Genomic DNA, 16,958 nt, shown 5'->3' with positions numbered 1-16,958 from the left:
GCATTGAAGTGTATGATTGAACTTTTCATGGTCTATTGCAGTGTTTCTCAACTTATGTACCGCGGCACTTTACTGTGCCGTTTGATCTGTCCAGGTGTGCCGCGAGATTTTGACCGAAAGTAACACTAGCCCTCCCCCGAAAGCGGCGATAACAACATGACGACGGAACAATAGACTCGAACGACCATCGGCCATAGAAATGTTAATTCGCTCCCTCCAGAAAGACACCACCAGAACCCGACAGCACAGACAGCGCCGCCATGTCACCTGCATCTGATGACGGCACAGCAAGCGCTCCCTCGCCGCTGGGGGGAACAACAACGGCGACTACTACCAACGCAACGCCTACAAAGAAAGCCCCTGCCAGACTGTACCGTGATGATTACATGAAGTTTGGCTTCACGTTTACTGGGGATACAACGTACCCGATTCCGCTGTGTATCGGTTGTGGATTTAAGCTTGCAAACAGCGGCATGGTTCAGAGTAAACTGAAGCGCCACCTTGATGCCAATCATGATGAACTCGCTACAAAGGACAAACACTTTTTCGTGAGTTTGAAAGAAAAAAAGGAGAAAGACAACGAAGCAGGCAAGTCTCTTGATACGCAGTACCACTAAGACTTGTTGGCAAAGAATATCCAGCCATCACAGCCAGCGCAACGGCAGTGCTGCTCCCCTTTTCCACAACCTACCTGTGTGAGCTTAGCTTTTCAAGACTGACTTGCATAAAAAACAAACGCAGAGAGAGACTGAGAGTAGTTGATGAGGAGCTCCGTGTCTGTTTGTCCAGCATCCCAGCCAGGATAAAAACTCTTTGTTCAGGAAAACAGGCTCAAGGTTCACACTAAGACAGAACTTGTCAAACATATTTACTTTTCTTTTTATCAATTATTTTTTACGATTTTCTTTGTACAAAAGTGCTCAAGTTTAAGACCATTGTATTGTGGCAAAAGATTTTTGTTCTTGTTTTTACAACTCCTTTTTTTATTTAGAAGTATTACTTTGCATTGACAAATTGAACATGTGTGTGCTACATTTTGTATGAGTTTTCAAAAATAAATTGGTGAAACTGAGTCACTGTCTCTGTCCTTTTCTTTCTCTTTAGAGTTATTTGACGAGTGCTGTCATGTGTGTTTTTAAAAGTATATTGGGTTCATATATATATATATATATATATATATATATATTTAATATATATATATATATATATATACACACACACACCGGTATATATACAGTATACACACACACACCATATATCTAGGTGTGCCCCATTAGGCTATGAAAAGTGTGCCCCGGGACAAAAAAGGTTGAGAAACACTGGTCTATTGTTTAGAATTGTTTTAAAATGTTCTAGTAAGGGCATGGAGAAGCAGCCTTTAGACGTTATGGTAGATAACGTGAACCTGCGGCTTTTTAAAGAAATCTTAAGACATACCTTTTTAGCATTGCTTTTAACTAGGTCAGATCATTAATCCCCGTTTACGTTTATTTGAAATGTAAAATGTTTTTTTTCCTCTTCTTTTCTTTCTTTCGCTTCTTTTAATGTTTCCTCTATTTTGTAATCTGTGAAGCACTTGCTGTATGAAATGTGGTATTCAAATAAAGTTTTGATTGATTGATTGATATCGCATCGTAATATATTTAAGAATCAAAATATGAATCGGCACCCTAGGTATCGATATCGTATGGAATCGGGAGGTAAGTGGCCTACTGTAGTGTGCCTCATGGTCTGCTACTGGTGTAGACATGGATCACACAAACACTCGTCACGTTTCAGGGCTGACTATTCGGTATTTTAGTCCCACGTCCTTTTGTAGTCCTACGTTACGTCCGGGTCCAAGTGGCACCAGCTCCCGTCCGCTTCTCATTTTAAATAGCAATATCTAGACGTGTGAATCTTTTTGGGTTTTGTTATTTTACAGAAAGGAAGCCATTGAGGGTTAAAATGGGTCTTAATGCTTCCAACTCGAGTAGAATTGCATTTATTGAAGAGGCATCTATACATTTTCAAATGATATTGTTATTATGCTTAAATTATTGCTTTGGCTAAAACGCGGAATCCCGCGGATAAAGTAGGCTATGTATAACTACAGGCATTAATAACTACAGACATTAGTCTATACCGCATATGTACAATTATATAGCCTACATTTAACAAATAAGCTTGATTGACATTTGTAAATCAATACAAAAACTGCTATGAGGATAAAACCAGAAAGGCACTAAAGCTAAGGCTTCTTTAAATCAGGTATAAAGTAAAAAGGAAAACGTGACAACCGTATGGAAAAAGGGGGTGCTCCGGTTGTCACCCCCGGGACAGTGTGCATTGCAAGTCCTTGCACGTCACGGCTAAAATACCGAATTGGTGCCGAAGCAAGCCTACATAAGCCAGAGACATTTCTGTCGCACATTTGAACTAGATACCATATTCTAAATCACAACTGCTATACCAATCGATCAACTCCAAAGCAAAGCTAGGCAAAAATGATATGTGTGTATTGTTTTGGTGCGAGACTCTCTCACTCTGTGAGTGAAACGAGCGACCCCAGTCTATGAAAACAAGCCCAAAAGAAGCGACCAGTTTCACCACTTGAGCCCAATTACATCAGCTATTTTCTACAAGAATCTTGAAAACAAAGCCCCAAATAAGCAACTACACTTCAGCAAACAATCCCAAAGAAAAGCAACCCGAATATGTAAGGGATTTTACAGGAAAACAAGCCGAAAGTCACTTATAATAAGCAGACCTGGCAACACTGGCAACGCTGTTGCAGACCAGTGCTGCAGAGTGCAGACTACAATGCATGCGCAAAAACAATGTTCCATCGGCCGACTAGTTTGTACTGAACTAAATGCCAGTCTGTTGCACGTCTATTGGAGTTGGAAAGAGTCTCTTCTGTTTGGTGGAGAGTCACACACACTGCCAAAGATGTGGGACACCGTCAGAACTCTGTGGTAGCCTGCAGAGGTAACCTGTGACCTGGTTACAGTGAATGGCCCAAGATGCTTACAACAAAAGACTCCGGCTCATTTATGCTACCATGTGGAAATGTCATCTGGGGAAACATTAAGTACAGCGTGCATCATAAACACCGCCTTGCCGCCAGCGTTAAATCGCACATTGACAGGGTTTTATCGCGCGTAACACTTATTTTGAAGAGCCAAATATCCGTAACCGCCATGTTACAATGACACAATGCTGTGTGTGGTGTCTTGACCGGTTGTTGTTTTCTCACTCGGTGCAGAAAGAAACCCGACCACGAGTATCACAGCACCTCCTGCTGTCGGCCGTTGAAAAGCCTTGTTTTCACCAGAAACGACATTCATTGTGCCGATTTGCAGATACAGGCATTTGAACGCGGACCATTGAATGTAAGTGAACACGTGTGCATCTTCAAAATGGCCGCGGCCACTGTCCCACTTGGGACTGTTGTGCTAACGAACGGTGGCTAAACGATATGATCCGATCAAAACATGGATTAAATAATATATAAACCCCTGGATAACGTAGCTACGTTTATGGCAGGCTTAGACGATTAATTTAACACCGTTTTCTACGGTTCTGACGGGCTGCGTGTTAAGGAAGACTGACTTCACTGCATTATAAATCACATTACAGGGATTATAGCAACACTGACAAACACACTGGCTGGGACACAGTTCATTAACTTTAGAATTTTTTAATTTTTAACCCATTTAGGCCTGACATCGAAATAAAAGAAAATGTCTTCAAAATCCTTATGGTTTCTGTATCAGTGGTGCTCAAGATTTCATGTCAAGGACCCCTCAACATGAAATATGCCTCCCCCCCCCCCCCCCATCTGAAAATATGTTGTTCCAGGGACCCCCCAGCAGCAATGATTTGAGTTTAGTTTGAGTCTAGTTTTTATTTGTTGACGAAATCGCCAGTATATTTAGCCTTAGCTTTAGTCGTCATAGCTTCGTTTTCATTTAGTTTTCGTCAGTGGAAAAAGGTAGTCTGCGAACATTTTTCGTCTTAGTTTTTAGCCGACAAAAACAACACTGATGGAACAAGGGTCTTACCCGACTGGAATACGTAGCGAGCCAGGCCTTGCATGAGCTCAGCTGGCCAGGTCGGTGGTGCCGTCTCCCCCAGTTCCCTCTTCAGCCTGAAGGTGAGCTCAAAGCCAAACCCACTGGGTCCCTCTGTTCCTGTGAATCTGACACACACAAACACAGAAACCACAAATAGATTGTAAATTAATTTATTATTTTGAAACAATTCATTGTAATAATCGTGACAGCCCTAAGACTTCTTAGGAAATAAACAGGAATGTTTTAGCTAACTACCGGTACAAGGCTTCTGGGCTAGTGAGCTAGCACAATACGGACAACATTACCTACTTTCAACTTGGCATCCATATTTTGGCATGTCATTAGAGGCAAAGAAAATAAATAAGTAAATACAAATACATAATATAATACAACCTTCAATTACTTGTATTGGCATATGGTATATTGGTATTTGTATTGAATTTATTTGTCATATGACAAATTGCATAGTGTCTACGGTTCCAAATCCTTTCTTTCAATATTTGTTCTGAAAGAAATCATTAAATGGAAATGAGCAGTGAGCTGAGCAGTGAGCACCATGAGCACAGACGGTTCAGATACAACGGCCTAAAATGTTGGAAAAAACTAAGGCGTCTTCTTCAATGCTATTTTACTGACCCTGAGAGACTAAACCAACCGGCCAGCTCAGTTTAACCCATTTTGGACTGAGGTCGATTAAAAAAAGGCTTCTAAATCCCCCAAAGAATCTGAATGTTTCTATGTCAGTGGTGCTCAACCTTTTTCATGTGAAGGACCCCCAGAATTATCTCTATTGGGCCACGGACCCTCATCTCAAAATATGTAGTTCCAGGGACCCCCCCAGAAACCAATATTTTAGTTAAAAATGTTCGCTCTGAAATATATATTTAAAAAAAATTGCACCACATTTTCACGACTTTTCAAAAATAGCAGACCTACAAGCTCGTAGCGCGCCACTCGGTGGCGCGCTATGAGCTTGTAGATCTGCAATTTTTCAATAGGTTTGAAGCATAACATAATACTTAGTTAAAACACCAACAGGGTTTCCCGCACAGAATGGGTTATTAAAACATAAACAGCAGCAGCTGTTCTGCTGCTCTTCTCTCTGTCATGCTAAAAAAGCACGAAGCTGTCAAAAACTCTGCTGCAGAACAATGGAGAGACGCGAGTCATTAACCCCCATCTCTAGTCTGTAGGTGGTCTACTGCTGGTCCCCATGACTGCCTAAACTCAAGGAAAGTGATGTTTTGTTAACACAGAACCAAATGGGCCTGACCCCAGAACCGTTTTAAATAATGCAACGTCACTAGTGCTCAGAGAGGCTTTGTTTGTGCAATGCTAAAACTAGATTTTCATTATAAATAGTTTTTTTTTGTGATGCACTGAATATTCGGCCGCAGAAAATGGCCACACACACACACACACACACACACCTCGGCTCTTATTCTCTCTCTTTCTGGAAACAATCAAAACATTGGAATTGCACAAAAAAACAATACCACCCAATTTATTCAGTGATTTCACTTAATTCAAATATCACTTCTTTTTTTTGTTTTGTTGTGATAATCCTCCCTACTATAGAGTGTGCTGACCATATAAGGAGTTCCTCCCTGTCCCCAGTTCACCCCTGGGGGTCAAAAGAGCTTTTGTTTTTGGCTATAGGTGGCCCAGCCTTCATCCAATCAGGATAGAGAGGGGCCTTCCGCCAATCATGATCGAGCGGGGGTGGGCCTTGGTGTGCTGTGCTGTTGGCCTGTCCCCCCACTCTTGTTACCAGGGCGGTAATCATTAAAATCACTGAATGCTCCTTTAAATGTTTTACACCTGTGTGAACCTGTGTCTGTGATACGACAAGAAAGACTTGCGTAGCTGCGTCTATCTGGGAGCGTACCCATGTTCCCCAGGTTCTATGTTCCCCAGGTTCTATGTTCCCCACCATGCAAAAAAGGTTCTTTGTTCCCCACTTAGAATAAACCTAAACCAGAAACATAACCTAGTCATTTTTGTAATTGTAGTAAGACTAAAAGTATTTTAGCAACTTAGTCTTAGTGTTAGCAAATTCTGATTTAAAGGAGAATTCCATACTAAAAGGCTTTCTTACCTTTCTTTGTAGTTGTTACGTCCCCACCAAAGAGGTCCAGGTGTTATTTTGTGCAAAAACTCCTTATTGGCTATTTCCCCTACTCGTCTATCACCCTCGAACGGATCGGTCGCACTTCAGAGAGCTCCCCAGACAACAGCGATTTTTAGCTATGTTTTCAACCTTTTCCGCCTTTTTCCTCCTCTTCATGCTATGGATTACGGACGCATACTTTAATTCAACATGGACCTTACACCACCAAGAAGAGATGGAACGTCACGGAATCGAAGCGGAGGAGTTTCACAGCGATTTTTACCTCCTAACTGGCGATGAATGTAAGCATATTTCTTTTGGGTCAGCAGCGATTCATGGCCTGTTAACAGCAAACCCGAATCGCAAGTACAAGCCCCCGACTGGCAAGATGGATCGCAGAACTGTGATTATTCTTTTCTTGTTACTATCGGGAGATATTCACTTCAATCCTGGACCGGTTACCCGATCACAAGCGAGACTGCACTCACAGCAGCAACTGTTGCTTCCGCAAACAACGAACGTTCCCATCGCAACGCGTCACGGCTTCCACGCCTTCCAGAGCGCCGCGAGCGCCTCGAGCGCCTCCCCCACGGAACGGACCACGGACGCAACTTCAAGATCAGCCCATGAACTGCAGACAACCAACGCCAGCGGACCCCCACATACCACCGCAGGCGTCTTGTTCGCCGAAGCCACCCCAGCGGCAGTGATCATGGAGCTGAACGAGGAACACCACCCCCACACCCACAGTCAACCCAGGACTACAGAGGATAATAGACCACCCATTCCCACCCCAGCCACGGACCCAGACACCAGGATGGATCTGACCTGGCCTACAGACATGTCCAGACATGTTCAGACATGTTCAGACATGTTCAACGGCGCCACCCCCCACATTCCACCGCCCCTCCCCACTCACACCTCAGCCGCGGACACGCCCATCCTCGGTCACACCTCTGACTACTTCAACACAGACGAAATTAACACAATCGTCGCATCCAACGGCCTTCACCTGTTCCATTTGAATGTGAATAGCTTGAGTCCCAAACTAGCTGAGATCAGACATCTGTTCCAGAACGGTAAGGCAAACATACTGTGTTTCTCTGAAACTAAACTTGATGAGTCTACTAAAGACCCAGAGATTGAAATAGAAAATTACTCAGTCATTAGAAATGACAGAAACAGGCATGGTGGTGGCGTGTGCATGTATATTCACCAAGATACTGAATACATTACTCGTACTGACTTGCAGCATGATGAAATTGAAACTGTGTGGGTTGAATTAATTTTCAAAAATGCTAAATCGGTATTAGTGGGCACCGTCTATAGACCCCCTGATCAGAATGAGTTCTATGATATACTTGAGGGGTGCTTAGCTGGGGAGGAATGTGTAGAGAAGATCCTGATTGGCGACTACAATACGGATATGCGTCATAAGGAAGCTCCTGTGTTCAAGTCATTTAGTCGGTTTTGTGATCTGCATAGTATCAGTCAGCTAATTACCCAACCCACAAGAGTGTGTGATTCTTCTCAAACTGTCATTGATCTCATTCTGACCTCGGACAAATCCAGAATCTCAAAGAAAGGGGTTATTGTATGTGGGCTCAGTGATCATTTTATGATTTTCTGTACCCGCAAAATACAAAAACTAAAGTTTGACTGTCACAAAACAGTCATATCTAGGGACCTCAAAACCTACTCTAGTGAGGCCTTTAACCTTGAACTGGAGAGTCTGGATTGGTCCGATGTGCTCAGGAGCTCACTAGTCGAAGAAGCATGGCTTGGCTTTAAAACCAAATTTACATCAGTACTAAACATCATGGCTCCTTTGAGAACCGTCAGGGTCAAAACCCGCTCGGAGCCATGGATGAATTCGGACATACTGACTGCAATGAAAGCCAGAGACAACAAATGCTCTGAACTTCTTAAATGCAAGTCCAAACTAGCCAAGTGCAAGCGCTTCGACAGTGATCTCCAAACCAAACTGTGCAACCTAAAAGCCCAGTGTAACAAGCTAAGAAACGGTGTAATTGCCATGACCAAATCAGCCAAATGTAACTTTATCAATGATAAAGCCGAGGAAATCAAAAACAATCCTCGGGAGCTATGGAAGTTACTAAACAACCAACTAGGCTGTGGTCGGAAACTAAAAACCAGGTTTACTAACATAAACATCAAATCGAATAACACCCTAATCACTGACAAACTCGATGTAGCCAACCACTTGAACATCTTCTTTACAAACATTGCAACAAAGCTGGTTAGCAAACTGCCCTCCCACTCTGGGCGTTTTGGTGTAGAGCACATCACAGCCTTCTACAAAAACCTTGGTGTTTGTAAAGATGATTTTAAAATGGCAATGGTAACAACCGAGGAGGTACTTAAAAAACTGAGTGCCCTCCAACCCCACAAGGCCACTGGCCATGACAATATTCCCTCCAAATTTCTCAGAGACTCAGCCTTTTCCATAGCTCCAGTCATCACCCACATAGTTAACCTCTCCATCAAACAGGGACAGGTCCCCCAAGATTTTAAACTGGCCAAAGTAACCCCCTTGTACAAAAAAGGGAGTAAATTAGAACCCGGCAACTACCGCCCTATTTCTATTCTAAGCTCCATCTCGAAAGTGATGGAAAAAATAGTCTATGAACAGGTTGAAAAGTATCTTGCCACTAATAAATTGCTGTACGAGTTCCAATCTGGTTTCAGAACATCCCACTCCACTGACACATGCCTCCTCTATTTGAGCGACCACATCAAACACGAGGTGGATGCTGGAAAATACTGCGGCATGGTCATGCTGGACCTCCAAAAGGCTTTTGACACCGTGAACCACTCCATACTGGTTAACAAGCTTAAAGCTATTGGTTTTGATAGCACATCAGTGAGCTGGATGCAATCCTACCTGGAGGGGAGAGAACAGATGGTGGAGGTGAACGGAACACTGTCCCCTCCCCTCCCAGTGAGCTGTGGCGTCCCACAAGGAAGCATACTAGGGCCTTTACTGTTCCTAATTTATGTTAACGACATGACTTCAGCTTGTGACTGCAACTTGTTCCTGTTCGCAGATGACTCAGCACTGCTGGTCTCGGACAGGAACAAACTGCAGGTTGAAAAGACCCTCAGCTCTGAACTCGGTAGAATCTGCACCTGGCTCGCTGATAACAAATTATCCTTACACCTGGGAAAAACTGAATCCATCCTCTTCGGATCAAATAGTAAACTCAGCAAGGCAGATGGCTTCTTGGTTAGAGTGGGTGACAATATTATCACACGAAAAGATCAAATTACCTACCTAGGTTCCATCCTGGAGGCCAATCTTTCCGGTGATAAAATGGCCACCAACGTAATCAAAAAAGTCAATCAAAGAACAAGATTCCTTTACAGGATCTCCTCACTGGTCAGCAAAAACACCTTGAAGACCTTAACAGGAGCCCTCGTACAAGGTTTCTTTGACTATGCATCCACCTCTTGGTACCACAGCACCTCAAAGGCCCTTAAAACAAGGCTCCAGACCTCTCAAAACAAACTGGTCAGGCTCCTACTTGGCCTCACCCCCCGAACCCACCTCACCCCTGCCCACTTTGACAGGCTGGGATGGCTTAGGGTCGACGACAGAGTACAGCATCTTGCAATGGGTCTGGTCCACAAGATTCGATACACCACCAAGATACCCATGTACCTGTCTAAATACTTCCTTAATGTAAACGAAGTCCACACCCACAACACCAGAGGGAGTGCAACAAACCATGTACAACCCAGATTCGGCTCAAACAAGGGACTAAATTCTTTTCGCTCCTATGCCACCAAAATGTGGAACGCCCTACCAACAGTCATTAAGACATGTGAATCCCTTGACTCCTTCAAAACCGCTCTCAAAGGGCACCTACGGATGGCTGCAATTCGAAACTGGCCTCTGTAAAATCTGAATCCCCCCCACCCCCCCACCCCATTTTCCCTCACTGTATATTGTATCTTTTCCCTTTTTTGCTTCCCATATGATGAATTCCTGTTCTGTTCTTTACCTACAGAGAAATGTCTATTTGTATGTCTCTAAATGTTTGTATGTCTTTAAATGTTATGATGAATTGAACAATGTGGACCCTGTTGTAAACAAGTGTAATGCTTAATTGGGTCGTCCACTCACAGTTGACAGTCTTTGTATTGAGTTTGTGCTTAAAATGTACTGTAAATTCTACAAACTGTTAATAAAGATTTCAATCAATCAATCAATCAATCAATCAATCAATCAATCAATCAATCAATCAATGAGCCCTACATGAATTGCATTGAATGGAATGGGAATTGAATGGGGCTATGGGGTGTTGTGCTAATTCGCTTATTTCCATCGCTCAAAATTATAATTTATTTGTATATATCCTCTCTTCATAATGTAAATAATATCCCATGCTAGTTCGCTTATTTCCATCGAAAGAAGCAGTAAAGTGTTACTGCTTCTTTCGATGGAAATAAGCGAACTACCATAACACCCCATAGCCCCATTCAATTCCCATTCAATGCAATGCAATTCATTGATGGCTTATGGTAGGGAAAATAGCCAATAAGGAGTTTTTGCACAAAAAAACACCTGGACCTCTTTGGTGGGGACGTAACAACTACAAAGAAAGGTAAGAAAGATAAGAAAGCATTCTAGCATGGAATTCTCCTTTAAGCTCTGCAGTCTTTGAACAATCCATTGAACTTCAGGCCTGCCTAGGCTACTTAAACTACCGGTAACTAAAAATTAACACTGGCATAAAATAAACTAAAACATAATTGCTCAGACTCTTCAACAAAGATGGCAAAAACAAACATTCTTTGTTCTGTATTTATACATACAATTGTATACTACAAAACACTGAAGTGAACCCATTTTGGGCGGGAACCCCTTTTGGTGTTAGCATTTAATATGTTATGCTTTAGCTATTGAAAAATAGCAGATCTACAAGCTCATAGCGCGCCACCGAGTGGCGCGCTACGAGCTTGTGGATCTGCTATTTTTGAAAAATCAAAGAACGACTGACATAGAAACATAGCTTTTTCAGAAAGCTGTCAGGATGTAGAAGACATTTTTAGAATCTGATCTCAGGTCAGAAACCGATAACGCTAACCCTAAGGTATTAGTGGGGAACATAGGGATTAGGGATGACCCCGTCGATCTCAGTGGCCACTGGCCACACAAACAACAAACAATACCAAGTGATATCCTGAGCCAAGTGCAACCTACTTACTCATGCACTCTATTGTCCCCATAGAGGTCACTCAGTCCAAAGCTGACATAGTGCCAATGCTCCTGGATGTCCTGGGCGGGACAGCCCACATTCCGATACATGCTGATGTAGTCTAATGGATCTGGACCCCCTAACCTGAGGGGAACACCAAGACAAAACAGTTAGATAGAGTTACCACCCTTGCTCTTGACTTCTCTGGTGCGATATCCTCTTATTAGATCTGCAACGTTTATAAAAAGTAGTGGGTCACACTCGAGTGGCAAGAGTGAGTTGATTTTTTATATTTTATTATTATTTACAAGTCAGAATGAAGAAACATTTCGGCTATCCAGCCTTCGTCAGTAAATCGTTGTTGATTTCGTTGACTAAAACTAAGACGAAAAATGTTCGTCGACTACCTTTTTCTACTGATGAAAACAAAATGAAAACTATGATGACTAACACGAAGACTAAATATAGTGACAATTTCGTCAACAAATAAAAACTAGTCAAAATGTTAGGACGGGACTAGTGGACAAGAGATCCAGTCATTTTACACTGGTTGCATACTGAAAATCTACAAGCATCGGAGCTTGTAGATCTGCTATTTTCAGCAAGTGTAAAATCAGTTATTTCGACAGCATCAAGGCCTGCCAAAATACATTTTAGTCGACTAAATCACCTGTAGATTTAGTAGACTAAAACTGTATGACATTTGGTCGACTAAAACTAAACTAACACTAAAACATTCCAGGTGACTAAAATGTGACTAAAACTAAATGAAAACTATTCAAGACTAAAACTAAAATCAAAATTTGCTACCAAAAACAATCACTGTTGTCAACTCATGCACTCATGAGAGCATGAGTTGACAACTACTTTTATAAACAGTGATTAAGGCATGTCATTCATTCATTCAAAAATGAGATATGATCCTTAATTAAACTCCGTACAACCAAATGGACCTGTAACTCTGTGTAGTCGTCTGAGTGTACAAATGGAAACACATGGACTCCCTCACAGATCCATCTGGTTCTATTTGTACAGTCACTCTCAGTTGCAATAAGCAGGATTTCTCCTAATTGGATTTTAAAATAAAAGGCAAGATAAACTAAACAATATAACGTTTATCTTTTTTTTTAACAGTTTTCTTTTTCTGTGCTTCAGTTTGGTTGTTGTGTTATACTGCTTTGGCCCCGTTTTAAATGGCTAGGTGTCACTTGTAAGAGTGTTTTTAATCTCAATGTGACTTCCTATTTAAATAAAGGTTGTATATAATTGTATGCAGGAGTAGGGTCATAAACTTGTCTTCAGAATGCTCAACTCTACGCAAAACAAAGTCACTTCACTTACATCTATGGTTGCTACGAGAATGTATGGCTGTAAATTATCATGTTTAGCTTTCCTCTTACTGGGGTAAGTTAATGACACACGATTCTGTATGTGACAAACTGGTTAATACATTTTGTATCATATAATTTCTTGCTTTACCAAATTCCGACCCCCATAATAAATAAACCCCCCCGGTTGTTTTGACTTGGAAAAAAACACTCACCAGTATTTGACAATAGCAGTGACCTGCAGCGGGTTGGCCTGCTCGGGGTAGAGGCGCCGGCATTCCCCGTAGATGGCCTGCAGTCCGGGGGGGAAGAGCGACGCGAGGCCCGGGGCTTGAGCACCGCTGGTAGGCCGCGCTTCGTCCATGAATCAAACACAGAGACACACACAGCCTCGAAAAGACGTGGTTTTTAAGTATGAAAAAAAAAAAAAAACAGTCCGTTGATATGAACTGTGTTTCTGTACACACAACCAGCATCAACTAACGAGCATAACTTCTAATGATAATAGACTTCTCCCCCTCCCCAGCCCAGCCTAGAGAAGTGTTGTTGTCTATGAAAGACTATTCAGTCTTGAGTCCCACTTCTCTGGACCCTGCCTGTTGCACACAGGGGGCGGGGCCAAGCCTGTTGCTTACTTATATGAGGCGTAGCGATTGGTCGAACGGGCCCCGAGGAGCGACGCTCGCCGCGTCCAATGGCCAGCGTGGCTTTCTTTGTTGTTTTTGAATGGTAGTATAGTATATATATTTTTTTTTTACCAAAACATTAAATAAAACATATTAACATTTTATTTTATAATCTATTTTAATATTTATTTCATTGTGGTTTTGTGTGTATTTAAAATTAGTTAATTAATTGTGATATTTATGTATTTCATTTTCCATAGGGGCTCTCTGCTATACTGCATGGGGATAAATGCTTTATTTAATACCTATAGGTTTATATGGCTACGGGATTATGTTGTTTGTTTCTATAACATATACTTTCTACTGATTGTTTTCGTTTCTTTTTTTTTTGGGGGGGGGGGGGGGGGGGGGGCATTTGTTCTTACATTACAATTACATCTTCAAACAGCTCATTTAGTAGGAGAGGGAAATCCTCTTTCAGCAAACTGCCTGACTCCTGAGTGCCTGTATAGTGGCGAGTCCACCCAACACCTTTTCCTGGTTTAGTGCGCCTTCTGCTGCTAGAAACTGCTCATTTGAGAAAGCATAAAAACAGGCCCATGAAATTCTTAGTTAAACTTCCATTCGTTCAACAACTTCAAATATTTAGATAGCTGCCTGAGGGAATGTACAGTTGACATAAGATGTGTCATATCTGCTTGGCATATGGCCAAATGGCCAATAAACCTTAGTTACCATCAGTGTTTATTATAGTCAATTGTTTAGGGTAGTTTGCTGCCTGGATACTGTAATCTTTAGGTCCTATGACGAATTCAAATCAGTCCTAAATGTTCCGTGAGACCAGCCACTGACCAGGAACTATAATGGCACTCACTCAGTCAATACTACTCTTTCAAAGAAGTGAATAAGGTGAGGAACACTGTTGTTTTTGGCAGCAAATTTAGATTTTAGTTTTCTCTTGAATAGTTTTCATTTAGTTTTAGTCACATTTTAGTCACCTGGAATGTCTTAGTGTTAGTCTAGTTTTAGTCGACTAAATATCATAGGATTTTAGTCGACTAAATCTACAGTTGATTTAGTCGACTAAAATGTATTTTGGCAGGCCTTGATGCCGTCGTAATGACCGTTTTTACACTTGCTGAAAATAGCTGATCTACAAGCTTGTAGCTGATCTACAAGCTTTAGATCGGCTCTTTTCAGCATGCAACCAAGTGTAAAATGACTTATACTGGATCTCTTGTCCACTAGTCCCTTCCTAACATTTTAGTCTAGTTTTTATTTGTTGACGTCTTGACGAAATTGCCAGTATATTTAGTCTTTAATAGTTTCAGTCATCATAGCTTAGTTTTCATTTAGTTTTCATCAGTGGAAAAGGTAGTCGACGAAATTTTTTTCGTCTTAGTTTTAGTCAACGATAACAACACTGGTGAGGAACAATATTCCACGATAAATGTTTGGTGTTGTTTGTTGTAATTGTAACTGTAACTGAATACTATATGCCTAATCTAGCGTAATAATCACTTTTGGGAAGTGTTCATTTAATGAAAATAGAAATTGTGAACATAGCAAATCTACAAGCTCACATGGCACGCAATTTGACACTTAGTGAGCATGTATAGATCTAGCCTGCATGGCGCGACCAGACTTCATCATGCCTTCTAATATGCATATTGCCCCCTGCAGTGCAGCGCAGTGGTATAGTATAACAACGCGATGCTATAGATCTGCAGTTCTTGCTAGTCGTAGCCTACTGTGGCGAAAAATAAAACTTCTGGGAACTCAGATTAATGAAGTACAGGCTTTGAGGCTTTCGTGGATAACCAATCTCATGTGTATTGTTTGTTTCAGCAGCTGATGTATGGTCCATGATGACAACCTCAAACTGCCACTCACTCAGGCAAGAGAGCTGATTCGTCACACCTCATCTTCTGTAGACAATGAGCGACTTCTGCTGGTACACATTTCCTCCACTGGGTCACCACCACCACCACAGAACCAGGTTTCCATTTATACCGCACGCTTCCCGTACGCCATGGCAACACAACAGCGGGCACTACCAGTACCTTCCACCTATCCACAGTGTCACCACCAGCCAGCATCCACAGCCATATTATCTACTGATGACCGGGAGCCCGAGGGTTGCTCCCCGTGGTTATGCAGAACACCACCACCATCATTACAGTGGACTTCCCCCAGCGCTGTGGTCTAATACCTATCCCCATATCAACCCTGTGGCGTCCTCTCCTTCTCTACCCCCCGGACCACCACCGAGGCTGCAGGGCCAGGTAGAGGCCCGTTGGCCCGAGGGCTTCACCCTGAGAGGGGAGCTCCACTGGGGGAGGCTGGAGAGAGTGTACGGCCCTCGCAGGGAGCTGCCGGGGTTCGTAAGGGAAGACCTGCGCAGGGTGTATGGCACCTATCCCAGGACGGACCTGAGCATCACCTATCACAGGGGGGAGTATGTTGTGAAAGGGGACCCCCACGCCGCGGAGCAGGAGTACAGGGTGGAGAGACAGGTGATCAGACAAGACAGGAGCCCAGAGGAGGCTGGTGGTGGTGTGAGGGACACGAGGAAGAGGAAGAAGAGGAAAAATCACACCCGTGTGAACTGAGTGGTGCAATCCCCCCCCCCCCCCCCACCTCTCTCTCTCTCTCTCTCTCTCATTATCAGGCAACAGCACTATCCCTCTCTATTTCTGGCACAACAGCGCCCCTACTGGTACTCAGAGTCATATACTGGTGCTCATTAACCAACACATACATAGGTGAACCAACACATAGGTAGGTGAACACGGACATTGCTGTTCCTTGGAGTGGTTGCACCACTCAAAAAAATATACGGTGATAATCGCACCAAATATGACTCCATGCATGCTGCTAGAAACCATGGTCTATTTTCAATTTTACAATTTAGGCATTTAGCAGACACTCTTAATCCAGAGCGATTTACATTAAGCAAGAACAAAAAGCATGGCAATACATATACACGATAAAAAGTAGTTATCATTCATGCGTAAGCTAATAACATAACAGTGGAATGTATCTATATAATGAAACTATATGTATAAACTATACTATATACATATATACTATAAAGTGCTATGACTACATAAAAATACATTCTAGTGCTATGTAACATGCTATAAGTCTGTATTTGGGAAAGTTAACTGTCCTAGACACAGCCCACATACAATCAAATTCTTAGTTTAATTTAATTAAGTTGGACGATCAAAAATATAATTTTGATTGCCTAAAGCAGTGGTTCTCAAACATCTTTATGTCAAGGACCCTCACGTTGACATGTATTTAGCCGCAGAACCCAATTTGAATAGGTTTTGTGCCATGATTATTCCAAATCTTCAAGGTTTTTCCACAATATTTTGAATTGTCTGATTGAAATTATATATGATTTTATACTTACAAAAAGATATGTGTAATGCTACCTCAACAATAACTACCGGTACCTATAATATATGTGCCATTGTCCAATGATAACTTTAACAATGATTTGTATTTTAATTCTCTTCACTAAAGATGCCTTTATATTCTGTTGTCCATTCTACTCACACCTGTGTGGGATGTTTCTATCCTTACACAGTTGTTTCTTTGTCTAC

The 16,958-nt window shown here is 42.2% G+C and overlaps 1 protein-coding gene across 2 annotated transcripts in view; it reads right to left on the bottom strand.

Moving 5' to 3' along the window:
- LOC310865384 (suppressor of fused homolog) overlaps positions 1-13,293 on the bottom strand; it is a 79,991-nt gene extending 66,698 nt beyond the window's left edge. For both annotated transcript variants that reach the window (XM_083774481.1, XM_083774482.1), the window contains exons 1-3: positions 12,934-13,293; positions 11,400-11,534; positions 4,047-4,183 (exon numbers count right to left, since the gene is read on the bottom strand). In XM_083774481.1, coding sequence (XP_083630607.1) covers positions 4,047-4,183; positions 11,400-11,534; positions 12,934-13,082 — 421 coding nt within the window. In that variant the 5' untranslated portion in view covers positions 13,083-13,293. The remainder of the gene's footprint in view (positions 1-4,046; positions 4,184-11,399; positions 11,535-12,933) is intronic.
- Between the last annotated feature and the right edge of the window lie 3,665 nt (positions 13,294-16,958).

The sequence above is a fragment of the Protomyctophum parallelum genome (assembly GCF_964188405.1).
Source record: "Protomyctophum parallelum genome assembly, chromosome: 10".
NCBI lineage: Eukaryota > Metazoa > Chordata > Actinopteri > Myctophiformes > Myctophidae > Protomyctophum > Protomyctophum parallelum.
This window is presented reverse-complemented; position numbering and strand designations above follow the sequence as displayed.